Below are 26,860 nucleotides of genomic sequence, written 5' to 3' on the forward strand. Positions count from 1 at the left end.
CGCGCGGCCCCCGCCGGCGAGCCCCGCCCTCGTACGGCCCCGCCCCCGCCGGCGAGCCCCACCCCCGTCCCCTGTCGGCGAGCCCCGCCCCCGCCGGCGTACCCCGCCCCCGTACGGCCCCGCCCCCGCCGGCGAGCCCCGCCCCCGCCAGCGGGCCCCGCCCTCGTACGGCCCCGCCCCCGCCGGCGAGCCCCGCCCCCGTCCCTGTCGGCGAGCCCCGCCCCCGCCGGCGTACCCCGCCCCCGTACGGCCCCGCCCCCGCCGGCGAGCCCCGCCCCCGCCGGCGTACCCCGCCCCCGTACGGCCCCGCCCCCGCCGGCGAGCCCCGCCCTCGTACGGCCCCGCCCCCGCCGGCGAGCCCCGCCCCCGCCAGCGGGCCCCGCCCCGCCGACGAGCCCTGCCCCCGCCAGCGAGCCCCGCCCTCGTACGGCCCCGCCCTCGTACGGCCCCGTCCCCCGCCGGCGAGCCCCGCCCCCGCCTCGCCCACCCCTCTCGAGGGCCGCCACGCTGCCCGCTCGGCTCCCTCGCCCGGGTCCGCCCTCGCCGCGCCCCAGGTCCCCAGCACTCGGCCCAGGCCCAGGCCGCCGCCGAGACAGAGGCTCCCCGAGAACCTGCAGCCGGAGCCGGCGCCCGAGGGGAGAGCGGCTCGGCCCCGACGCTCGTCCTGCGAGTCCCCATCCAGGACGGCTGCGCTGTGATCCCCGCGCCCGGGGGTCGGGCCCGAGGCGGCCGCACGGCAAGCAGCGCCTCGCCTCCAAAAGCAGTGTCCCCGCTAAGTAACCGCTCCGGGAGGCTGACGGTGAGGGGGCCCGGGCCGTGACTCCGCTCGCACCCGGAACGCCCGCACGAGGGCGGCCACCCGGCCCAGCGTTTCTTCCTCACCGAGTAAGAAAGAACGACTGCACACAGAAATGCGAAAGGCAGTATTGGTGTTGCGAGCTGGGGGTCAGGGTTCAGCCTGAGTCCTAGAGACCTGAGGGGTGCAGCTGAGAGCCAGCCCAGGGCAAGAAAGCCACGAGCCTCCTACCTCCCGCTGCCCCACGAGCCAGACTGGGGCCGCGCCTCGCATAGAGCGCCAAAGCTCCAGGACAGCCCGCGGGCCCTGAGCCAAAGCCCCAGGATTAGAACCCTCCAGAACAAGACAGCACTTGCCTAGAGCGGACCAGGCAGAGGGCGTTTTGCTTTCTCCTTGGGTTCATCTGGGCCGTGATGAGGGGCAGCTTCGCCCCGAGACTAGGACGCCAAACAGCACCAACCCCTGTGCAGGAGGCCGAGGCCCAAACAGTCCAGTGACAGCTGCGGCGCCAGAAAGGCCGCCCCACCGCGCTCGAGACCCCGAGTGGCTGGCCATCCACGGAGCAGAGCATCCACCCAAAAAGAGACCTGAGGACTGCGGCTCCAAGCCAGCCTGAGAAGGGAAGTGCATGAGATTCTTATCTCCTGTGAATCACCAGAAAAAGCCAGACGTGCAACTGGCCTTCGGGTGGTAGAGCACCAGCCTTGAGTGCAAAACCTCAGGAACAATACACAGATTCTGAGTTCAAGCCCCAGGCCTGGCACAAAAAAAATGTCAGGGAGGGCTGGGAATGTGGCCTGGTGGTAGAGCGTTTGCCTCGTGTTCGTGAAGCCCAGGGTTCGATTCCTCAGCACCACATACACAGAAAAAAGCCAGAAGTGGCGCTGCAGCTCAAGTGGTAGAGTGCTAGCCTTGAGCAAAAGCCATTCAGGGACAGTGCTCAGGCCCTGAGTTCAAGCCCCAGGACTAGCAAAAAAAAAAAACTCAGGGACTGGAGGTGCAGCTCAGTGGAGCACCCCGCCTGTGTTCAACTTCCTGCACGGCCATCAAAACATCAGGACAAGAAAGAAAATAAAGTACACCAAGTATGTGACACTGGTGGGTAAATCATCTCTATATGAAAGTCAAAGTCCACTAAAAGCAGCTAACGAGGCAGGCGTAGTGGTGCCGGCCTGTAATCCCAGTGACCCGAGGAAGGATCAGAACTGGAGGCCGGCTCTTAACCTAAAAACCAAAGGACTGGGGTCATGGGCTCCTGGTAGAGGGCTTGGCATTGCCAGGCCCTGAGTTCAAGTCTCAGTACCACCAAACAGCTTGAAGTCTCGATTACTTGCTAAGTAACACACACACACACACACAGAAAAGATGTACAACACTGAAAACAAACAGCAACAGGAGAAGGAATAAAAGTGTAACCTTTGTGCATGGGTCAAAATTAAGCGTTTGTCAGCTTAAATTTCAGTTAACCTGTGCCAGAGGTGCGAAGCCAGCCTCCTGCACCCTGTACAGCCCGGCCCAGAGCAGCTGCCCCGAAGATTAGGAAAGGAAGGAAGGAGGGAAACTGAGGGCCAGTGGCTCACACCTGTAATCCCAGCTACTGGGGCTGAAGTCTTGAGGATCACAGTTCCAAGCCAGCCTGGGCAGGAACAATTGAGGTTCTGATCACCGTTTAACCATCAGGAAACTGCAAGTGGAGCTGTCTCAGAGTTCAATCCCCAGGACTGACAGAAAAGGGGGTGGGGCTGGGAACGTGGCTCAGCGGTGGAGCGCTGGCCTAGCATACATGAAGCCCTGGGTTTGATTCCTCAGCACCACATACACAGAATAAAGCCGGAAGTGGCGCTGTGGCTCTAGTGGCAGAGTGCTAGAGTGAGCACAAAGAAGCCAGGGGCAGTGCTCAGGCCCTGAGTCCACCAGGACTGGCGAAGAAAAATGCAAAAGCTGACTTCCTTCTAAGGCTTCATGAAGTGTTCCTGAAACGCACACACAATGTCAGTGGCCCACTAGACAGAAGATTGAGGAAGGAGCACACGGCCGGAGGGCCCACAATACCAAACGGCAGAAATCAGTTCCAGGGCGGAAGGGGTGGCCACAGCCGAGGGCGCGTGCCTAGAAAGGGCAAGGCCCCGAGTTTGAGCCCCTGGAATGGCGGGAATCAAACCACAGGAGAACCACCGGGAACCAGCATGTAAAGTACTGCTCAGTGACTGGCATAGGACGGGGCGTCGGGGAGGAGGGGGTGCCCGAGTGACCACACAGCCGCACACACAGGTCACTCCCAACCACGCCGGGGGCCTGCGCCCCAAGTCACCACCCGAAAGCCAGAAGCCGGGCTGCGGGGGAGGGTGGGTGGGAGGGGGGGACGAGGGGAACCGTGAGCAGAAAGGCTCGACAGGGCCCGGCTTGAGTTCCAGGCCTGTGTACGCACACACGCGCACGCACACACATGCACACGCGCGTCATGGCGGAGGGGGGGTGCTGAGCAGCAAGCGGATCCCCCAACCGCGGGGGGGGGGGGCAGCACGGGGCAGCGCCGGCACTGAAGAGAAGGGAGTGGCTCCCCGGCGGCCCGGCCTGTCCCTGCAGACGGCCCCGGTACTCCAGCCACCAGCAGGGAGCCCCGCGACCCCAAGCTACCGGCCCTCTACCCCCCACCACCCTCCCCGGCTCCCACCCGAGCCCGGGCCCCGCCCTCCCGATCCTAACCCAAGGACTCTGCAGGGCCCCGCCCACCGCCGGCCCCGCCCACCCAATCCTAACCCAAGGACTCTGCAGGGCCCCGCCCACCGCCGGCCCCGCCCTCCCGACCCTAACCCAAGGACTCTGCAGGGCCCCGCCCACCGCCGGCCCCGCCCTCCCGATCCTAACCCAAGGACTCTGCAGGGCCCCGCCCACCGCCGGCCCCGCCCTCCCGATCCTAACCCAAGGACTCTGCAGGGCCCCGCCCACCGCCGGCCCCGCCCTCCCGATCCTAACCCAAGGACTCTGCAGGGCCCCGCCCACCGCCGGCCCCGCCCTCCCGATCCTAACCCAAGGACTCTGCAGGGCCCCGCCCACCGCCGGCCCCGCCCTCCCGATCCTAACCCAAGGACTCTGCAGGGCCCCGCCCACCGCCGGCCCCGCCCACCCAATCCTAACCCAAGGAGTATGCAGGGCCCTGCCCACCTCATGGCCCCGCCCACCCAATCCTAACCCAAGGAGTATGCAGGGCCCTGCCCACCTCATGGCCCCGCCCACCCAATCCTAACCGACCCCTGCAGAGTCGCCCCACCGCGGGCCCTGCTCACCCAAACCCAACCACAGGGCTGCCAGACAGGCCACGCCCACCGCCTGGCTCACCCAATCCTCACCACAGGGCTGCCTGACAGGCCCCGCCCACCGCCTGGCTCACCCAATCCTCACCACAGGGCTGCCGGTGGTTAGGACCGCAGACCCCGCCCACCTCGTGGCCCCGCCCACAGAATCCTACCCTCGGGCCGTCTGCCCGCCCCCGCCCCCGCCCCCGCCCCTCCCGCCTGCGGTGCCCCGTCCCAGGGCCTCGGCCCCGCGGCCCCACTTTTCCTTTCCGTCGTCTTGCTAGTTTCTCCTTAGCCGGGGTCCCGCCTCCCACCCGCAGTCGCTGGGCTTCCCGGCGCGTGCGGCCTCCTCCGCCACTCGCCGCGGGCGCTGTCCTTGGTGCTGCCCGGCGCGGCTGGCCGCCGAGACCCGCGGGCGGGACGGGGCGGCCGCTAGCCGGGGCTCCTGCCTACCCGCGGGGCTCCAGCGCACCCACCACCGGGGCTCCCGCCCACCACCGGGGCTCCCGCCCACCCGCGGGGGCCCAGCGCGACACTGTAACAGCCCTCAGCAATGGGGGTGCGATGACTGCCCGCACCCAGTGAGGACCAAGTCCGGCGGCCCCCGCCCCGCCCCCGCCCCGTTCCCCGCCGCCCAGGACGGGTGCGGCGGGTGTGGCCGTTGGCTTACCAGGGCTCCTGCGGGGTCACGGGGGTCACCCAACCCCCCACCCGGCCCGGTCAGGATACCGCGGCCCCTCCCGCCCCGCGAGCCCCCGGCGCGCGCCGTGCGGTTGTGGTTACGGCACCGGGGTCGGAACGGCCGAGGGAACCGTGCAAAGCCGCGCCTCCCCCCCCCCCCCCAGGCCGAGGGCCGCCCAGGGCGCGGGGGAGGGGGCGCAGCTCCGCCCGCCCCGCCCCGCCCCGCCCGCGGCAGCCCGGGGCCCCCGAGGGGGCGACGGCGGAGGCGGAAGGCGCGGAGACGCCGGGCGGGCCGCGTCTGCGCACAGCCGAGGGGGCCCCGGGGCTGCGGGGTCGCCGAGCCCGAGTGATGCAATCACGCCGGCCCTGCGTCAAAGCGCGGCCGGGGACGCGGCGGCTGCGGTAGAGCCGGGCCCGACCGCGCCTCCCGGGGCCTCCCGAGCGCGCCGCCCGCAGCCGCCCGCGGACACGCCGGGCTCGGCGGCGCCCCCCGAGCACGAAGACCCGCCGGAGGCGCCCCGCCCCCCGCCCGGCCCCCCGCCCCGCCGGCGACTGCCGGCCACGAGCGGCCCCGCGCCCGCCGCGCGCATCCCCGCCGCGCTGACGGCCGCGCCCCCCGCGGGCGCCCCGGGAGCATGAGGCCGGCGGGCGCGCGCGGCGGCGGCGGCGGCTGGGGGCGGCCCCGGGGCGGCGGCGGGGCCCGGGGGCGCGGCGGGCGGGGCCGGGGCGCGGGGCGCGGCCGGGGCCGGCGGCGCCGGGCGGTGGCGGCCGTGTCGGTGGAGCCGCACCGGCACGAGGGCGTGTTCGTGTACCGCGGGGCGGAGGACGCGCTGGCCACGCGCAACCTGGTGCCCGGGCTGTCGGTGTACGGCGAGCGGCGCGTCACGGTGGGCGAGGGCGGCGCGCGGCTCGAGTACCGCACCTGGAACCCGTTCCGCTCCAAGCTGGCGGCCGCCATCCTGGGCGGCGTGGAGCAGCTCCACATCCGGCCGCGCTCCCGCGTGCTGTACCTGGGCGCCGCCTCGGGCGCCACGGTGTCGCACGTGTCGGACATCGTCGGGCCCGACGGCCTGGTCTACGCCGTGGAGTTCTCGCCCCGCGCCGGCCGCGACCTGCTCAACGTGGCCAAGAAGCGCACCAACATCGTGCCGGTGCTGGAGGACGCGCGCCACCCGCTGCGCTACCGCATGCTGGTGGGCATGGTGGACGTGCTGGTGGCCGACGTGGCGCAGCCCGACCAGGCGCGCATCGCCGCGCTCAACGCGCACGCCTTCCTGCGCGTCGGCGGCCACTTCCTCGTGTCGGTGCGGGCGCCGCGCGCGGGCGCGGGCGCGGCCCAGGCCGCCCTGGCCGCCGAGCTGCGCCGGCTGCAGCAGGAGAACCTGCGGCCGCAGGAGCAGCTGACGCTGGAGCCCTACGAGCGCGAGCACGCCGTGGTGGTGGGCGTCTACCGGCCCCCGCCCAGGGACAAGTAGGGGGGGGGCGCCCCGCGGCTCTATTAAAGGAGGTTCCTTCCATCCTTCCGGAGGACAAGGCCTGGTCTTGCGCCTGGGGCAGCTGGTCTGCCGTTCCCCGCCCCGGGTCACGGAGTCTCCCCACGCCGCAGCCCTGAGTGTGGGCAGGAGGGGGACGGGAGGGGTCGGCACCCAGCCCCGCGCGTGGCCGTGGTCCCCTCCGGGTCCACAGATTTCCCCCCCTCCCCCCCTGCACGCTTCCCGGTGGGAAAAGCGGCACCGGCCTAGCCGGAAGCGAGTGGCGGGGCCTGCGGGGGTGCGGTGCGGGGCCTGCGGGCACGGGGCGGGGACCTGGCAGGAGTGCGTGCGGGGTGAGGGACAGTGAGGGGGGGGGGGGCGCACAGACCCGGGGTGGGGTGAGGGCCTGGCGGTTCCCCAGGAGCGCTAGGGGTGCGGTCGGTGGAGGAGCCATGTGTGGGACCCCGGGTCAGGCGCACTCAGCGCGGGGGGGGGGGGGGGGGGGGCGCAGGTTCCTTTCCGCCCGGTGCGAGGATGGACGCGTGGACGCCCGGCCTGGGGGAACGGAGACCGGAGGCTGTGGGCCTGGCCAGGAGGGGCCCCCACCCCCTGCCGCGCACCTGCCACTCACGGCCACCCCGGGCCTGGCCACCCGGGCAACGGGCACTGGTGGGTCTCCTCCCAAGCCGCCTTCTCGCTCTTACTCTGGTTGGCCATTCCTCTCCACCCCAAGGGGCCTCCAGGCCTGCACCAGTCGCAGGGCGGTGCCACAAGCGACCCCGTCTCCGGAGGGGCCACAGGCCGTCTTTATCCGGCTCTCGGGGTTCCTAGGCCCGCACCTCCAGCGTCAGTCATGGTTTCCGGCTCGCCCTCAGTGTGCAGAAACGAAGGCGGTGTGACACCTCAGAGGACGCAGGGGGGAGGTTACCCCGAAATACTAAGCGGCCCTTAAGCACCCAGTTCAGGGCCTGGGGAGTCCAGAAGCCAGCGTCAGCCCCTTGGGTCCCACTCACCCGTTGACATCTCCCGCCCCGGGCCCTGAGTTCAAGCCCCAATACCAGCACATACACGCGAGACCAAGCGCTGCCCTCATGCGCTCCCTCCCCAACGCTTGCATTTCAGCGAAGGACAACTGAACTTCAAACGCTTGAGCGCGGGATGTGGCAAGTACTCAACGTGCGCGCGCCTGTGCCCCGGTCAGGAGGCCCAAGGGCAAGGGCAGTTCTGGGCAAAAAAGGTGATGAAGACTCCATGTGAGAAGAGCACGCGGGCATGGTGTGGCCGGAAGCGCAAGGCTGGAGGAGACTCACTGAAAACACAGCTCAAGCAACAGGCGAGGAGCATGGCCCGGCGCCAGCCTGCGTGGGGAGCAGAGCCCCGAGTCCACGCCCCAGGCCCTTCCTAGACAAATGCGACCCCAGCGGCACTTGATCTCAGGTATATACAGGCTCTTCCGAGCACATCCAGACGCCTTAGAGAGAGAGATGAGCTCCCTCAGCCAGTGCTCCCCAGACCCCGGCCCTGGCATGAGCACTCCCCCAAACCACCATCACTAGATGGCAAGTGAATGCACAACGGAACCAACTTGAAGGCAGAAAACAATGACAAATTTGGAACTATAATGCTTTTATTACCAGAATGTATCAAACACTGATCTTTCTTATAATTCTGCAATACTGCCTCAGATTCCCAGTTCCACAACACCCAAGAGTAAGTGTGATTCTGTTGCAGTTTTTCAGAATAGAATAAAATCTTTAGCTTTCGTGGTTCAGATCTAATGAGAAGAAACGTGTCTACTTCGGCCTGAGATACACATGGCCACAAAAGGGCACAGAAGTATGAACTCGCCCCAAGCACACTGTCTGAGCAGGCCAGGGACCCCGTTAGACTCCAAAACAAGTAAGCTTCCAATCTGAACATATTAAACATGTTAACATGTTGATTTAACTCAAAAATCAAAGTAAATAGTCACTTCCCAGGACTCATCCTGAGACTCAGGCCAAGGTCTACCAAGAGTATTTCAAGTAAATCATCATGGCATTTGAGAAGAATCACATCTCCGGGGACGGATCACCCCAACATGCTTTGTTACACAGAGTATGTTACAGAAACTACCATCACCAGTGCTCAGCACTCCTTTGCATTCCCAAAGCCTCAGGAATCGATTGCCTAGATTCTTGCCGATACAGTGAATTTAACACAGCGTAACCAGAGCACACACGAAACAGATCCGAACAATTACAACCAGTTACTTCTCATACATAAAACAGCTCTGAGATTTGAAGATTTGTGCTGGAGTGTGTGGTATTACAATGTTAGCTACATAAAATAAATAGAAGATCTTTCTGTGTTGCATTCAGAGGCAGGACACGGGGAAGGACACACAACTCCTCCACAGCAGCAACACTCCCGGGCCGACCATCCTGACATCTAGAAATCAACAGGAGCACGGCTGCTCTTTTATCCTTTGGTTCCCAGTGGCGGCGGTGCCCGAGTGCCTGCCCGCAGTTCAGCTCCTTGGATGGCATCTTGAGGGCAAGACGTCTGACACGTTAGCTGAAGTTTGGCAGTCCAAGAAGCGCACCAACAGCTCCAAAGTAACCCTGTATGATTTTGAGCAACTGTTAAGAGCAGGGCAGCATTTAAATTAGGACAATGTTGGCCACTTTTCATTAAGCACGGATTTATGTGTCACCTGTTATTTGATCGGTAATACTTGGAAAGTGGACACACTATTGGTATTTTATTTATTGTGTGTTGGTCGTGGGGCTTGAACCTGTGGTCTGGTCACTGCCGCTGAGTTCTTTTTTGCTCAAGGCTAGTGTTCTACCACTTTGAGCCACAGCGCCACTTCCAGTTTCTGGGCAGTTAATTGGAGATAAGAGTCTCATAGACTTTCCTACCCAAGCTGGCTTTGAACCGTGATCCCAGACCTCAGCCTTCTGAGTAGTTAGGATTACAGGCATGTGCCATAGCACCTGGCAATATATTTTTTCTAATAGCAATCAACAGTGTATGTCGGATACTGTGGTAGAGTGCTAGCCTTGAGCAAAAAGAACTCAGGGACAGTGCGAGGCCCTGAGTTCAAGACCCATGATGAACAAAATAAATAAAAATGTGGGCTCATTCAGAATGATACACATCCTCTTAGTATACAAAGCTTCCGAGACCACGAAGCAGCTGAGCTGAGTGAGCATCTCTGGATCATAAACCAAGCAACCTCTGGGCTGTGCATGCTGGCTGGCGGCAGGAGCCCAGAGCACAGGCTTGCAAGAGCAAATCAGACTCTGGATGTGAACTTCCGCCTACTCATTTTGATGATTAAAAAAATGACTCAAGTTCACTTAACCCAGAGCATGCCAAGACTATTAATTGTTCACAATAGAAAGTGGATGTGATAAACACCAGAAGTTCACAAATTCCAAATGTTAACGGTGGGTACTTGTGGTGGTAGAAGTCAGGTCGTCATAAAAGTGTTCCATTGCTAAATGACGTATTTTTGTAATCAGCCACATTTACCATTAAATAATTTAACAAAACAGAATATCACCAAGTCTGCTGCAGTCCTGCGTACCTAAAGAGCCGAAAGGCCTCATATTGCTCACCAGAGCCAGGAAATTCTTACTGAATAGGTCTTTTTTTGGCATGACTGGGGTTTGAACCCAGGGAGCTTTGTGCTGGCTTGGTAAGCTCTCAACTACTTGAGCCACACTCCTAAGCTCCTTCTGAGTTCTTTTTCAGGTAGGGTCCTAAGTTCTTGCCAGGGCTGGCCTAGAAATCAGTCTTACCATTTATACCAAACAAAACCCCACATGACGACACCGGGGTACACCACCGGGGCGTGGGGGAGGGGCTGTTCACTGCACACACAGAGAGAGAGACAGCTTTCCGCCCTTGCCCTTTGCCTGGTATGACCCTGAACTGTAATCCTAATCTCTGCCTCCTGAGTAACTGGGATCACAGGCATGAGCTACTGAACCCAGCCTGAAATTCTAAACTGAATGGTGTACTAGGTTAGACTAACTGCCTCTCCCAAATGAAACCAAGGAGAAGGAAACAGATATCCTACTGAAGTAAATTATCTGTGGCAATGGAGGCAAAGCCTGTAATCCCACTACCTGGAACATTCGGGCAGAAGGATAGATGCAAGAACAACCAGGGCTACAACATGTCTCAAGGAAACATAGGTAAAATGTACTTTTACCTTTCTAACACAGGCATGAAGCAATATGTAACATGTACACTTAAAAATAAGTTGTTAAGCAATGAATGAAACGTGTCTGTCATACCTCGTGCTCTAAAAACAATGCTTTCAATTGACCTTTCGACCAATAATCCAGTGCATAGGCCAAGAGCTTCATGGAGAGAGTGTTGACGCGTAAGAAGTTTCCCACAAAGACAACTCTGTTGATTTTCTAAGGGAACAGAGAAAGTGACCTGTAGAGGAATCACCCAGTCCCACAGCATGGGCACCGGCTATGCCCGCTCCATCCCTGGGGCAGAGCCCTGCAGTTCTGTTCGCACACTCGGGCCAGGAGAGGCCTATGGGTGGCAGGGCTGAGGGTGGCCACGGCAGTGGCAATGGCAGGTGTGCCGAGTGGGAACTGGATGGGGAGGCTGTGTGCGTGTGGACGGAGGGGGGGGAGGAGGGGGGGAGACCAGCGCTGGCTTTTCTGTGAGGAGCCTGCTAGTGGAGAGCAGCAGTGCCCATGCTGTTCCTGCCTAGATTCCACACTTGCCAAACCCTCCCCTCCCGGAGCTCATTGCTCCGGTGCCACAGCCCTCCCCCGACCGTCCGCTGCCCCGTCCTCTCAGCCACATCACGTCTCTGCCTGAGGACTGCACTCGCTCTCCCCGCCCCCCGCTTTTGTGGATGCTTTAAAATCTCCATGAACCACTGAGGACTCCTCCGACCACACGTCTCAGCACTTCAACTACTGCGTGTAATTACACAGACGAGGCCTTCCGCACACAAGGTCTTCCCTTCCCACTAGCCACTCCACAGTGCACCACCGTCATTCTCTCCTCTCCCGCTATCCTGTCCATCCTCTCCTTATCCCGTCTAACTCTTTTAAGATCAGCACTTATCATGCTTATCACCAGAATAGTGCCCACGCCAGAGCCGGGTGCGGGGAGGCCTGGGGGACTGCTAACACAGCAGTGGGAAGCGGCCAGAACGCCGGGCGGGCTTGGGGCATTCTTGATATTCAGTCAATGAGCGAATGAACAAATGCAATCGTTCTCCAAGAAGCAAAGCCCCTCGTTGGTTTTATCCGCATGCTTCTCTAGAGCAAGCAGCAGACGCCCCTCCCACGGCATGTGGAGACGCAGTCTCGCTGCCCTCATAGCCCTGTACAATGCTGCTTGATCCACATGCAACAAGGCAGCACTGTAGAGAAGCCGAGGGCAGAGAGAACCTTCCGAGCACGTCCTCCCTCCGCGCCCGCCCCATGGCCAAGGTTTACAAAGCACCAGGAGGTGGAGCCGGTGGCTCAGAGGCCTCTCCACGCATGTCACTGGCTACTTGATTCGGAATCGGCTGCTGCCTGGTGTACAGTCACAATTAATGGCTGGCTCTCAACCCTGCAGGCCTCCAAGGAAAAAGCCCTAGCCTAGAGTTTCCAACAGTGAAGCATTTCTCTTTACCTCGTTAACCGCACACATGCGCGCCACAGAGCCGATGTTATTGGTGATGGTAACTAAGGTGGCTCTTGCCAGGTCCTCCTTACTAACGGCCTCTCGCTTCTCCTTGTAAATCATATTCCCAAAACTGCAGAGGAATGAGACAAAACCGTGTCAAACCCACAACAGCAGCAACGCTTCACCCATGACATCCACAATCTGGGTAGTGTGAGCAGGTCAGGGGCGAGGCACAAAACCACAGATCTATTCCAGGAATAAGCAAAAGTTGTTAAGGAATACCTTGCAAAGAACTCAGGTTAAGTTCAGTCTCACAGAAACGCACACAGTGGGTTGCTACAAAGAAGCAAAGATGACGAAAACATGTATGTTTAAACATGATACAAGACGAGAAAATTAGAAGGCTACTTATTATTTAAGAAATGGAGAAAAACAGTGAAACCCATTTTGACTTATTTGTAAAAAGTCAAAATGTTTTCGAAGACTACCTAAGCTTCAATGTCAACTTGTCACTTAATCACCACACGTGTAACATTTACACAAGCACTGCACAAGGCTCAACATAGTGACGTGAATTTCCTACTTTCCACTAGTCACGTTGAGAGTGAACAACAAGTGCTAACCAGAACAGGAAAAACACACCAAGCAAGAACAAGCTACGTTAGCTTCAGAGGGGAGAAGACACGCTGGAAAAGGAGGGCGTTGGGAAGGCACCAAAGGAACTCTCCCAGAGCAAAATGAACAGGAATGTTACACAGGAAATAAGGGAAGAGAATCCTGGGCAGAAACAAAATGCCAGAGCACAGGGCACACGACATTACAAGTGACAGCACAGGGTTCAAGTGCAGGGCCAGCCCCCGTGGGGAGCGCGAGTTCACTGCCCAGGAGCTGGGAGCACACCACCACCACCACCACCAGTCAACAGTACAACGGAGACAGGACTGACAACAGTACAGCAAAGCAGAAGAACACTCAAGAACAAAGCAGTGTATAAACGTATGTGACAAACATTTTCAAAGTGTTGGCAAGGCACAAAGGAAGCCTTAAACAAGGATATAAATGATGTTTTACAAAAGGAAGATAAAACACCCTAAGCATGTAAGCTTAATTACTAAAAATATAAGCCTTTTCATTTACAGTAGGAAAGAGTATTGTAAATTTCATATGGAAAAAGCACATTAGCACCAGGAAACTGGCTGTTCTAATATGAAGCGAACTTTTACACGTCTATAACCTAAGAGCCAGATATTTGTGTACCAGCAAGGTAGCATGAAAGCTGCCAGGATCTGGCAAGAAGGAAAGTCATCCGCCTTCACTAGAATAAACAAAGCACTACAAGGTGTAGGGCGCCCATCAAAGGAAAAAAAAACCTGGAAATCTCAAGCTAGATAAAGTTGCAAGATAAATGAAAGAGTTATGCCAAATCAAAGATAGAAATTAAAAGAAGACATTGAAGCACTAGGAGAATTCAAGGCTTTACTCCTCTACGTATTTGGAATGTGGAAGACTTACTTACTATGCGTCATTATCCTGAAGCCATAAAGGAAAAGACTGATAAATTCAACTGTGCGACAATCCAACAGAAAAACAGAAAATAAGCAATCACTCACGCAAAGCCCACATTTGTTCTTGGCCTCAGTGCTAGTAGAAATGTTAAGTTCGAGTCTCATTAGCTATGCCGCCTCTCCATCGGATTAGCAGGGAGGTCCGCCCTCAGCTCCTTCACCCCCCACAGTAGTGAGACCCCTACTGGGGACACTGTAGGAACACAGCGAGTGTGACTGCCACATGGGAAGCGGCTTAAGCTACACGGCCACTTTGGAGCACGCACCGCGTGCAGTATAGAAGCACAAAATGTAAAAGTATGCCAGTAACAACATTTTGTTTAGAAAAAATAGTAAGGATATCTACCCTATCTATCTATCTATCTATCTATCTATCTATCTATCTATCTATCTATCTATCTATATTTGCATACAGAAAAGCTGGAAGATTTCAGAATAATATTAGTTTCTTAAACAGGCACACTTGGTTTTTTTTTGTTGTGGCCACTCGTGGGGTTTGAACTTTGGGCCTGGGTGCTGTCCCTGAGCTCTTCAGTTCATGGCTAGTGCTCTATCACTTGAGCCACAGTATCACTTCCAAGAGGGCACACTTGTGATAAACTTGTTAACGTACAGTTAATTTTTACACTATTTCAATGTCTCAAACTCAAAACCATACAGAAAAAATATCACCTGTACAATCCCTGACAAGAACAGAATAAGCAAAGTGAGCAATCGCACAAAGGTTACACTTACCTAGATGCTACAGCCCATCCCGGCAGACCGAATCTTTCATAATCTCCTCCGTAAATGTCCCGGACCAACTTGTCGGCCTGGGTGCTGTCACCTTTGGATGCCATTTCCAGAGCCTCTTCAAAACTTTCACAGCCGGTCAGTAAACTGCACAGGCCCAGAAAGGTGCCCCCGCCGAGGCTAGAGAAAGTGAGGAAGACTTGCTAGGTTGCACTTATACACAACAGTCTTTCTCCAGGGTGAAAGGCGCATCCTTCATTTACCGAAAAAACAATACATAACGTGAAAATACCAACATCGTGAAAGAGGCAAGAGTAACTGTGGAGTGAAACCAAGCGTGTTACATCAAGAATGAACGAGGAAGGGGCTGGGCTTGTGGCTTAGCCACATAAACAGAAAAAGCTGCAAGTGGCGCTGTGGCTCAAGTGGTAGAATGCTAGCCTTGAGCAAAAGCAGCTTAGGGATAATGACCAGGCCCTGAGTTCAAGCACAATGACTGGCAAAAAGAAAAAAAAAAAAGAAGAAGAATGAAGTAGGCTGGGGGCAGCAGGCTCTACCACCTTACATTCTGGTGTGTGCATTGGAAAGGATTGCTAACAGGAAGGGCGTGGCGGCACATGCCTATAATCCCATCACTGTGGGAGGCTCAGGCAAGAGAACAAGTCCCTGGCCTGTGTTACATACTGAGCCCTGTTACTCAAAACACTGGGGTGGGAATGCTAAAAATTTCATACCATCCATCAACAGAAGGAAATCTGTTATTTCAAATGGCTTACAAGAAACAAACGACTTTGTGAAAGGCTTGTTTCCTTTCTAGCATCCTTGTGATGAAATCCATGTGATGTGACAAGCTACTACTGAACTTGACCCAGCCCAGGGTAGGAGGAAACACAGTGAGCGGGCCACAGGGTGAACAGAAATTTACTTTTGACTAAAGTTTTGAAAAGTAATATTCACAACACAAAATAATGCCTCTCCAATCTCTAACCTCAAAAATCTTTGATACCTGGTCCCCCTAAACAATGTTGAATTTAGTTAATAGACTGAGTTCCTATCTTTTAGTAAAGCCATACTTCTGTGGAATTCTTTGGTATAACGTTACAGTGGAGGAAGACTTTTAACCACTACAGTAATAATAAAATACTACACTGAAGTGTCACTCAGCAAGAGTACTAATTTGAAATCGAAAAATCAATCTCATCTGACACATCTCAAAATCTTTCTTCCTTAACAACACAGGAAACTCCACTTCTTAAAAACTGATGAAACTACCCCTTATCAGAGACTCAGTAGGGCTCTCTTTTTATACTGTTCTTGTAAAGGTGTACAGAGGGGTTATAGTTATATGTCAGGTAATGAATACCTTTCTTTTTGAACAGTGTCACCCCTTCCCTCACGTTCCCCCAGTTTTTCTCTCCAGAACCCCCTTCCCCACAAGTAGCACCGTTCATTTTCAACACAGTGTCTTTAGTTTCACTGCTGTATTTGTTCACCCTTTGTCCCACATCTGGACTCCCCTCTTACCACCCCACTCAAAAACCCCAAACTTAACACACAGGACAGAAAGTACAGGAAACAAAATGAGTAATGGAAAAAAGTAGAATAACAAAAGACCTCATTTCCATTTTGAGGGTGTTCATTCAATAAATATCATCTTATATGATCATACGCACAAAGCTGTTGAGACTTTGCGATCCTCTCCTAAGAATACCCCTGAAGAGGGTCTTTTCCTGTGCATATTCTAGGCAGGTATGGCCTGTTTGCAAATATTAATTTTACCCTTCAAGGAAGTTCACACTCAATACATACCATAAGAAATTAACTACAACACCATCCCATACTCTAATTTAAATGGGAATATGCTGAGCACATGGAAAGCCTTTTTAAGAGAAGTCAAAGAAAAAAATGCTTTGGGAAACAAAAGGAACAAAATATAAACAGATTTATACTTTTGAAACCAACAGAAGACTGATGGTCTATGGATGCTCTTCTGCTAAAAACCATGACTATACTCATTCTAGACAAAAATATACTTCTCAATATGGAAATTTTAATGCTGACCAATAACAAACATTTAGGCATTTTGGTTTTACGTGTTCATACAGTATATTTAAAAAGTACAGGGCTGGGAATGTGGTTTAGTGGTAGTGCTTGCCTAGCATGCACGAAGCATGAAGCCCTGGGTTCAATTCCTTAGTCGTTTACAAACAAAAAAAAACGCCAGAAGTGGGCTGGGGATATGGCCTAGTGGCAAGAGTGCTTGTGTCGTATATATGAAGCCCTCGGTTAATTCCCCAGCACCACATATATAGAAAACCGCCAGAAGTGGTGCTGTGGCTCAAGTGGCAGAGTGCTAGCCTTGAGCAAAAAGAAGCCAGGGACAGTGCTCAGGCCCTGAGTCCAAGCCCCAGGACTGGCAAAAAAAAGAAAAAAGAAAAAAAAAAAAGCCAGAAGTGGCACCGTGGTTCAAGTGGTACAGCACTAACCTTGAGCAAAAGCAACTCAGAGACAGTGCCCGGCCCTGAGTTCAAGCTCAGGTTCAATACTACCTGTAATGTCTTAACTTATCTTTACATTTTTGTTGCTGCACCAATACCTGTCATTTTCTGGTCAATACACATGTTCCTCAGCTCGGGGCACAGTTCAGTGTACAGTACTGGTTCGTGAAGCATGGCTGAGGGCCTTGGTTTGGATCCCTGTACTGCCTGCCTGGAGCAGGCAGGCATGGACACGTGCACACACAAACATACCATCTCACAAATTCTGCCTACCTACATCATAAAAGCTGCAACAAAACCAAGGGGTGACTACTGACCTGGTCCCTGTCACACGCTTGTAGTTGTCTTTGGAATGGACCGCAAGAATACTGACTCCTGAGCCAATGTTCACCACCAGCAGGGGGTAAGGGTCATCCAGGTTAAAAGGCATCTTTTGGCATCGCTCAGGTTCAGAGGCATTGGCAAAATAATAGCACTCTGCTTGCCCATTGAAACTGACAGAATCTATGTACAGCAGGCCCTTTACAAGGCAGTCAAGTTCATCCAGTTTGTGTAGATGGAGGTTTCCAATCTGTAAGACAATCAAAGAATAAAACTGTGATCCATTCAATCTTGCCTCAACTTCCAGGCACCTGACAAAATTTCAGTATCATCGGTGACAGGTTGCATTTTCCTGGTTAGTGCCTGATTTCTCAGAGCTTGCCAGCCTCGAGGCTGGGAAGTGTGGTTTTCACCCAGGCAGGGGCCCCACTGACATCCTGTGGCAAGAAGCTGGATGCCACTCACCTGCCCAAGTGGGACAGCACCTCTGTGCCACGGCTGCCCTGTGAGACACTGCTGCAGGGGCAGTAGGAAAGAAGCGTTATCTGGGCGTAACTAAGCATGAATTTACCTGCCAACACATGCAGGAACATCAGGCATTCCGCAACGGCTTTAGCATATATAGTGGACTTGGTAGAACTTACCTCCTCAGTGGAAACACTGTGCCCTTGGTTCAGAGAGGTTTGGGTATTACTACCAGGATTTGAACTCTACACAAGTGTCTCTACCCCTCGAGCTATGTCACTAGCTGGTTTTCCTCGAGTCTGGCCAGGCCCAGACCACATTCCTATACTTCTGCACAATTCAGATTACAGGTGTGGCTTGTTTAGATGGGGTCTTCTTAGGTTGGTCTTGAACCTTGTTCCTCATGATCTCTACTTTCTGAGTAGCTCAGACGACAGGCTTTAGCTGTTTGTGGAGTTTTACCAAGTCCTGTTCAGCATAGTAGAAAAATCATATCACTGATTCTCTCATCAAATAACCTGGCATTTATAGCTTTGGCATCCAAAATTCCTCAAGATTAATCTTGAATACCAGTGATAAATTAATACCAAGCTAGATGCTCACATATACGTGCAAGCATTTGGCTAATTCCATGTCTTGTATTTTAACTACACAAAAGCACCTATGAACAATGCCTTTGCATTGCAGTTTGGGTACCTGTATCAAACTATAAATTCATTTTAGGTTAGGAAAGAGCATATTAAAACATATTTTACTTTTACCTAGTACTATGGGCTTTAAATTATCATACTCTTATCCTTAGCTACTCAAGAAGCTGAGATCTGAGGGCTATGGTTCAAAGCCAGCCCAAGCAGGTAAATCTGCCCTTCTTATCACCAGTTAATCACCAAAAAGCCAGAAGTGGAGCTGTCATTCAATTGACAGAGTACTAGATGGTGTTTTTGTGTTTGTTGCCAGTCCTGGGGCTTGGACTTGGGGCCTGAGCACTGTCCCTGGCTTCTTTTTGCTCAAGGCTAGCACTCTACCACTTGAGCCACAGAGCCACTTCTGGTCTTTTCTATATATGTGGCGCTGAGGAATCGAACCCAGGGCTTCATGTATACAAGGGAAGTACTCTTGCCTCTAGGCCATATTCCCAGCCCCAGAGTACTAGTCTTGAGCAAAAAACAAAAAACAAAACAACAACAACAAAAAACTCAGGGAAAGCACTCAGGCCCCAGGATTGGCATGTGTGCATACACATGCTCACACACAAAAGCTGGGGTGTGGCTCAAGTGACAGAGTACTTGCTAAACAAGTATGCTGAGCCCCACTATCCTAAGTTAAAAAACAAAGCAAATAAAAATATATTTAAAATGCCCCAGTTGCCAATTTGTGTAATGCATGTTCAAATGACACCAACTGAAATCAAATCAATTATTTTCCACCAAAAGAAAAACAAACTGAGCTGGAAATATCGCTTGCCCACATGCATGAAACCCTGGGTTCGATTCTTCAAGTGTCAACATAAACAGAAAAAGCTAGAAGTGGCACTGTGGCTCAAGTTGTAGAGTACTAGCCTTGAGCAAAAAGAAGCTCACGGACAGTGCCCAGGCACCAAGTTCAAGCCCTAGGACTGGCAAAAAACAAAAAACTGTAGATGCCAGTTAGCTGCGTCTGAGTATCAAGTAGAAAAGATTGAGCCATTACTTGAATGTATGTGTAGTTTTACTTCTTCTGTAAATGCTCAACCCATACTATAAAATACCTCAAAACTCATTTAGTTATTTTCTTGAACAATGACATTGCCAGTCAGTTCCTAGACACTATTCTTTACATTTTTTTTAACACTTTTGTGGTAGTAGCCGTACTGTTTCCTAAAAAAGAAATCCTCAACTAAATGACTTGTTGGGTTCGGGGATGTCTTCACCTGTCAATCTTACCAGTAAAGCCCACCATTATAAAAAACAAAAACAAAAAAGTAAAACCATGGCTGGGAATATGGCCTAGTGGTAAAGTGCTCACCTTGTATACATGAAGCCTGGGTTCCATTCCTCAGCACCACATACATAGAAAAAGCCAGAAATGGCACTGTGGCTAAAGTGGTAGAGTGCTAGCCTTGAGGAAAAAAAAAAAAGCCAGGGACAGTGCAGGCCTGAGTCCAAGCCCCAGGACTGGCAAAAAAAACAACAAAAAAAGTAAAACCAAATTTTAGTTGTCGGGGCTGGGAATATGGCCTAGTGGCAAGAGCACTTGTCTCATATACATGAAGCCCTGGGTTCGATTCCCCAGCACCACATATACAGAAAATGGCCAGAGGTGGCGCTATGGCTCATGTGGCAGAGTGCTAGCCTTGAGCAAAAAGAAGCCAGGGACAGTGCTCAGGCCCTGAGTCCAAGGTCCAGGACTGGCAAACAAACAAATTTTAGTTGTCCCAAATGCCAATTCTGAACTTATTCTGGAAAGAGAACGGCAGCTTTGCTCCTAAAACACCTATGAGCACTCGACCGCTGTTTTGTCAGATCACCCCAAGACAGGAGCTTTTTTGTACTAGGCAAGTGGGTTTGGGAAGATGGCCCGGGAGGGCTGGCTGTGGGAGCAGAACCTGCATGTGTGTGCAGGGCCACTTACACCAGGCATGGCCGCTGCAGCTCCCTCCGCAGCTTCAGCACCTCCCAAACTCACCAGGTTTTACCACATACCATGGACACCACCACACCCAAACCTAGTCATACACCCACACTTCCTTCATGGGACCCAGGCTCCCAGTTCAAAACTAAACACAGCAAGCCTCAAGGGTTAGTTTCCAAGTCACAGATACCTACTGTGCGAAAATCTTTTTCAAACTTGTAAGCACCACCTCCGGTAGCACATAGCACCGTGTGTAACGTGGAGAAGTTTTTATCTCTTCCCATTTGGATAAAGGTAGGCAGGTCCTGGGTTGGAAATCGGATAAAGTGCAAGTTCCCCCTTCGCCCAAACAGAGTCAAGTCCTTCAGTTCAAGGTGCACATCCCGGACGCCAGTGGACCCATAGGCCACGTTAGAGGTCAGGTATTTCCGAATACTTTTCAAGCTCTCTACCTCCTCTTGCTCTTCCTCTGCAGTGATGTCAACGGGTTCAAAATACGAGAGCTTCACTAGAGTCCCCCCGATGTCCATGCCAAACCATGGGAAAGCTGCAAATGTGAGAAACACGTGCATATTAGAAACTAATTAGCCACCCTGAACTAGGCATTCAGTCACCAACAGTTATTAGGTAAAGCACACCTTCCATGTGTAACTTGGGTTTTCCTTCAGCTTTGTGCATTTTCTAAAAAACAGGACACACAGGGATGGCTCAGAGCCTTTCAATTCATGGTCTAGATGTGTTTGTCTTGTTTTTTTTTTGGTGGTGGTCCTGGGGCTTGAACTCAGGGCCTAGGCACTGTTCCTGAGGTTTTCTTGCTCAAGGCTAGCACTTTACCACTTGAGCCAGAGCATCACTTCTAGCTTTTTCTGCTTACACGGTACTGAGGAATTGAATCCAGGGCTTCATGCATGCTAGGCAAGCATTCTGCCACTGAGCCACATTCCCAGCTGATAGATATGTTTTACTTATAATGGGAAGAATTTGAGGCAGCAACTAAGATATCACCTGGGGCTTGGAACATCTGTTTCTATGTTTTGTTTTGTGCCAGTCTTGGGCCTTGGACTCAGGACCTGAGCACTGTCCCTGGCTTCCTTTTTGCTCAAGGCTAGCACTCTGCCATTTGAGCCACAGCACCACTTCTGGCTGTTTTCTGTATATGTGGTGCTGGGGAATTGAACCCAGGGCTTCATGTATACGACACATGCACTCTTGCCACTAGGCCATATTCCCCAGCCTCTGTTTCTATGTTTTAATATGATTAGATTGTCCTGCAATCCATCTAGTAGCCCACGGGAGAAGTACCTCCTTAAGACGTCTTTTTGCTCTCTCGGTGCTGGTTTCTCTGGCACCTCTGGTTAATTATGGCGGAGGTGTGGCTTGTCCTGGACAAGCACGTTTGGGCTGCACAGCCCTTTAGGCGTGCAACCTGCCGCTTGGTGAGCTGGGCTGTGTGTGTGACTCTGGAGAATCCATTAAGCTCCCTGGATAGTACTTTCAGCTCCCTTCAGGGAATAATTATTGAATATCTCTTCTCCATCAGGGAACCAAAACGTAAAATGAGTAAAGCTCCTTCCCTCAAGGAGTTGACTGCAGCAGGGGAATATAAACATGAGAGCACAAGGAGACAGAACAGATCGAATGCAGTGTGGGCCAACAGATAAGTGCTGCATCTAGGCTCTGTTGAATGCAAGCAATCCTAAACACATCAGAAGGTGAAGACCCACGGCTGATGTAATCAGAGAATGGAATTCCTTTTACAGATACTTTAATATTCTCAGCAAGAGAGCTGCAGACTAGCTGCCTTGGCGGCAGACTGCAGGACAAGAGGAGCTCATGATGTCAAGTACGGCTGTGGCACCCTCAATCTGCAGAAGACAAAAGCTTTCCTAATGCCTGGGCCCTTACTCCAGAAACAATAACCTCTACAAGTGCGCCTTCTGTTATATTAACCGCTAAGGTAGAGGCTCAGAAATAATTTCATACTTAAATAGGGCACTGTTGTGACACAAGTGGTAGAGCATCTGGCTGAGCAAGTGTGGGGTCCAGAGTTCAAACCCCAGTACTGCTGAAATAATAATACTTAAGCCACATGGGTTCTAGAATGCCTTGCAACAAAATACACTTAACAGTTTTGTTGTCAAGGAAGAAAGTAATGTTTTCGGGGAACAGTCTATACTTCTATTTTTATTCCTTCTTTACTACTTGATATGTGTATACCATTAGAAAATAGGAAACGTGACGAAAAACGAGCCTACATATGTTTTAGAATGCACACGTTTACTAATTAGCTGTGATTTTGAATGTGCAGGAGGAATAATTCTCACTGTTTTTCTGAAGAACTTGAATTTTTTTTCGGAGAGGACTTTACTTTCACGCCTGGATGCTGACCCTCCTTACAAATGACCAGTGGTAAGAAAGAAGCAGAAGAAACGGATTTTTTTTTCAAGTTTTGTGGAGTGGCTAGCTATGAAAGCCATCCTGAAAGTGATGGTGATCACTTACAAAAACCATTGACCGATAGAGTCCTGAGTGAATTCTTCAGTTTATTTATGAAATCTAGAGTTTCTGCTGTAAGAGTCTGATGTGTTTCCTGGCGCTTACCCTTCACTCTCTTCAAATAGCATTTAGTAGCAAGAAACAACACCAACATTGAGGAGAATGGACACCGACACCAAGAATGTTTACTTGGATAAGCACACTTAAAAGAGATTCCTTTAGAACCGTCTCAAGTCTATTGAGGATACATGTAATTAGGGACTTTCTGATGAGCAAGAGATATAAAACCAATGAATCCTCTGACACTTCCTAACCAAGATGAATTGTTTGACCTACACTCTATTCTAGATTTTGTGGGGTAGGTGGAAATCACTTGCCACATAAAGTACATCTTGGCACGGGAAATTTTCTACAAGGTGACATTAAGCTAAAGACTTTTATTTTCCAAACTTCAATATTGGGGATGAACCCAGGGCCTTGGGCATGGTTCTCAATAATCCTTATAAATAAATAAAAACTGTGGCATTTTGAAGTACACTAATATCTACCTTCACTCCTTAGTTTTGGGTAAAGTTTTATTAGTAAATCACTTGTTGTGACTGGAAGTTGTTAGAAACCATTACCTCCAAAAGCACCTAATTATCTACTAGAGGTGATCATCTTTTACATGACAGATAAACTTACAAACAAGTCGATCAAATTACATAGAAGCAAACTATACATTAATGCTATATATACAATTAGCAGTGCTTAACACAAACTAAGTTCCTCAATACCTGGCTCACCAAAGCACAGATACCAAGCCTGCATTACATCACAGGTAACTATATCTCATCATCTTTTACTATCACTTTGTTAATCCTGTTCCACTGTCATGCAGGTAAGCACAACACAAGCTGAAAACCTGAAGAAGTTGTGTCAGTCAAGGTAAAGGGTTGAGTTAACACATACTTCGAAGGCTAGGCTTTTGGTTATACAAATTGAATGATCAAAGCAACTCCCTATGAAACTTTCCGGTTAATATCTACATGTGCTTTATGATCTGGTAAAATACGTGCAGTGTATCTAGGAGTAATGTTGGAAGCCCAAGGCAAGTACTTAACCAGAAAGATTTACAGTCACCTCTAGTTTGGCTAGATCAGTTGAAGAATGCTGTGCACATAAGGACCCTACAGGCACTAGGTGCCAAACAATTGTTCAACTATTTTAAAAAGACAGATTGTGTTTTTAAATAGTTCATTAAAAAAAAAACAACCCACAAGGGGCTGGTGGTGTGGCTCAGTTGGCACATCACTAGCCAATGAGTGAAAGCTGCGGGTACCAAGTTCCAGCCACAGTCTCAGACCTAAAACAAACAAAAAAAACCCAGAGTGAAGTGTGTCTTTAGCTAACTCAAATGGACTTTTAAAAAGTCGAGCAACATTTTCCAGTTGTATTTCCAGAGCGGACTATCTCCTTTCCCAACACAGGAGGAGACAATCTGTATTTCTTACAATGGAGAATTAGCAGACCTTTAAGCTGGGAACCTTTGGTCTTCTAAAGTCACATTAACTGACCAGCGCTTCTGCACGCTTTAATGGCAACCTTTGTTCGAGGCGCTCAAGACTGTGCTCACATCGGGCTATTATTTTACCCGAACCTAAGCATTCAGGCCACCATGCAGACAGCAAAAACAACTCCCAGCATGCTTGAGCGAGAACGTGGGTACGTCGCGAACACTTCTCACCCAGTGGGAGCCCCAGGCAAACGGGAGAAAGCCGTGTGCCTCGCGGGAGCTGTTGCAGGGCTCGAGTTCACTCCACCCGGCAGGTGTGGATGGAGGCCGAGGAGGGGCGAGGCGAGCGGCCCCGCCCGCCGCTGGGGTTGAACTCCGGGAACTCACCGGTGGCTGTTCACTCACAGATAAGGCCGGCCGGCCGGGGGGCGCCAGGCCCGGGCGTCCCCGGGGTCGCCCTCCGTCTCCAGCGCGGCCCTTCCCGGCGTGCGGGGGCCCGCGGGGCCTCTCGGCACGGGGGCGGGGAGGGCGGCCCGCACGGCGACCCACGACGGGCGCGGGGATCCGCTCCGCGCGCCCCGCGGCCCCGGGCCCCTCGCGGTGGGCGCCGCCCGTCGCCCGGCTTCCATTTCGGACGCGTCCCGGAACCGGCCGCGGCGGCGGGACGTCTCCGCGGGGCCCGCTCGGGCTCCCCGGGCCCGGCCGCCCCCGGCTCCCGGCCCCCGGCCCGACTCCGCGGCGCGAGCGCGGCGCCCGCCCCGGCCGGCCCCCTCCCGTCCCGGCGGCCCCGCCGCAGCCCCAGCGCGCCTGCGCGCGGGCCCCGCGACCTCCGACCTCCGCCCCCCGCCCCGCGCCCCGCCGCCCCGCGCCGCGCCCCGGTCCTCACAGGGCTTCTTGGCATCCTTGATCTTCATGGCGGCGGCCGGAGCGGCGGGAGGCTGCCTCGGGGCCGGGCTCCGGGCGGACTGCAGGCGGACGGGGCCGCGCGGCGAGGCCCGGCCGGTTCCTCCCCTCAGCCCGGGCGGGGCGGGCCCAGGGCGGGGCGGCGGCGCCTGAGGCGACGCCCGGCCCGGGGGGGGGGCGGCCGGGACCGAGCGAGCTGGGGAAGGCCGCCGGCCTCGCCGCTCCGGGGCCCCCCCGCAGCTGCTCCGAACAAAAGGCCCCGGTGCCCCGAGCCGCCGCCGCCGCCGCCGCCGCCGCACTGAGGAGTCGCCCGCCCGGGCCGCGCGCTCACGTGACGCGAGCCCCCTCCAGGCCCGCTCCTCGAGGCGGCTGCTGGGAGTTGTAGTTTACCTCGTCCGGAGACGCCACTCTTTGGCTACAGCTGCGCGTACAGACTACAAAGCCCAGGTTGCACCGCGGCCCTCTTCTCTCAGTCCCCGCCCCCTACCCCCCCGCAGCTTCCGGAGATCGCCCCAGAGTGGTCCCAGAAGGAAGTGGGCGGGGCTTTAGTCACGCCAGCGCCCAGGCCGCCAATGGCGGCTGGTGGGGGCGTGGCGGGGGCGTGGCGGGGGCGTGGCGGGCCGGCCCGGGGCCGCGGCGGGCCCGGGAGGGCGGGCTGCCCGCGGGGCTGGCGGGCGGGTCGCCGCCGCCGCTGCCCTCGGCGGCCCCGGGCTTCCGGGGGAAGCTGGCATTCGCGCCACCGAGAGCCCGGAGCTCAGGGTTGTGAGTTCCCGAGACGCCGCCAGTGCTGGGCTTGACGTGATGGCGATAATGATAATAATAATAATAAATAATGGAGATGATGATGACAATGACGAAGGTGAGGAAGGCGCCGCGCGGCAGCGCCCGTGCGGACAGCAGCCCGGTGCTCGCCGCGCTGTGCCCTGCCCTAGCCAGCCACTGCGCCCCCGCCCCGGCCGCCGCTCAGTGGGCCGCGGGTTCCGTGGGAGCGCTTGCCAGCCTGGTCCCCGGATGAGGGGGAACCCGAGGCAGGCTAGGTGCCCCAGCCCCACAGCCAAGCGAGGACCCCCCCTCCGCGCGCCCCAGAACGGGAAGGGGTGCCCCCCCCCCCGGGGACTTGGGGCACTCTGCCCAAGCCAGGAATTCAGAGACTTGGACACCAGATGGCCGGGGGGCCAGGGGGGCCGGGGGGGGGCCAGCTTGCTGTTGTGCCTTCCAGCGCCTTGCAGGGGAGGGTCCCCTGCGGTGGCCCATCGCCCTTTGCCCGCCAAAAGCCAAGGATATTCCTGGACATACAACATAATACAGGCAGACGACCTGGGGCACCGGAGGGGAGGCATACGTGTCTGCCCCATGACCGTTCCAAAGGGTGTGTGTGTGTGTGAACTTTGGGCCAGGGGCTGCCCCCCAGCTCTTGTGCCCAAGGCACACTTCACTTCTCCCACCAGAAGGCCCCTCCGGGGCTCTTATCTTTACAATGCCCAGAGTAAACTTTCTCCCATATAGTTCCAAGCCTGACACTCCCGGCTCTGAAAGCTTTGCAAGATGTCTGTTAATCTTTGGACCAAGTCCCAACCCTTTAGCTTGTTTTGCAAGAGGCTTTATGACCTGGCTTCAAACCCTCTAATTGCTTTGAATTGCTTTAAAAAAAAAATAAAAGCAAACTGTTGTCCTGGGTGTGCTCTGCTAGGCCCTGCGGGGGCTGGATCTCAGCCTTCCTGACTCTGGCTCATTCCACGGCCCACACTGGCCAGCTTGCTCCCCAACATGCCTCAGGCCTTATGCACCTGCTTGTCCTTCTGCTCCCAACACTCAGCCCTGAGTTCTTTTGCCAGGCTCCTCAAACTTCCCAAGTCAACTTCGTTAAAAACAGCCTTCCTTGGACTGGGA

At 54.5% G+C, this 26,860-nt stretch overlaps 2 protein-coding genes across 2 annotated transcripts; one reads left to right on the top strand and one right to left on the bottom strand.

Moving 5' to 3' along the window:
* Window positions 1–5,408: 5,408 nt before the first annotated feature.
* On the top strand, window positions 5,409–6,248 carry Fbll1 (fibrillarin like 1). Its single transcript, XM_048334158.1, has one exon. It carries the CDS (start codon window positions 5,409–5,411, stop codon window positions 6,246–6,248), a length of 840 nt encoding a protein of 279 aa, XP_048190115.1.
* A 1,601-nt stretch (window positions 6,249–7,849) lies between these two features.
* On the bottom strand, window positions 7,850–25,064 carry Pank3 (pantothenate kinase 3). The gene is made up of 7 exons (XM_048334024.1): window positions 24,954–25,064; window positions 20,271–20,623; window positions 16,998–17,251; window positions 14,186–14,362; window positions 11,892–12,015; window positions 10,535–10,660; window positions 7,850–8,848 (listed from the first exon to the last, which is right to left on the bottom strand). Exons 1-7 carry the CDS (start codon window positions 24,979–24,981, stop codon window positions 8,798–8,800), a joined length of 1,113 nt encoding a protein of 370 aa, XP_048189981.1. The 5' UTR covers window positions 24,982–25,064; the 3' UTR covers window positions 7,850–8,797.
* Window positions 25,065–26,860: the final 1,796 nt, after the last annotated feature.

Source organism: Perognathus longimembris, chromosome 25 (genome assembly GCF_023159225.1).
Source record: "Perognathus longimembris pacificus isolate PPM17 chromosome 25, ASM2315922v1, whole genome shotgun sequence".
In the NCBI taxonomy this organism is placed as follows: domain Eukaryota; kingdom Metazoa; phylum Chordata; class Mammalia; order Rodentia; family Heteromyidae; genus Perognathus; species Perognathus longimembris.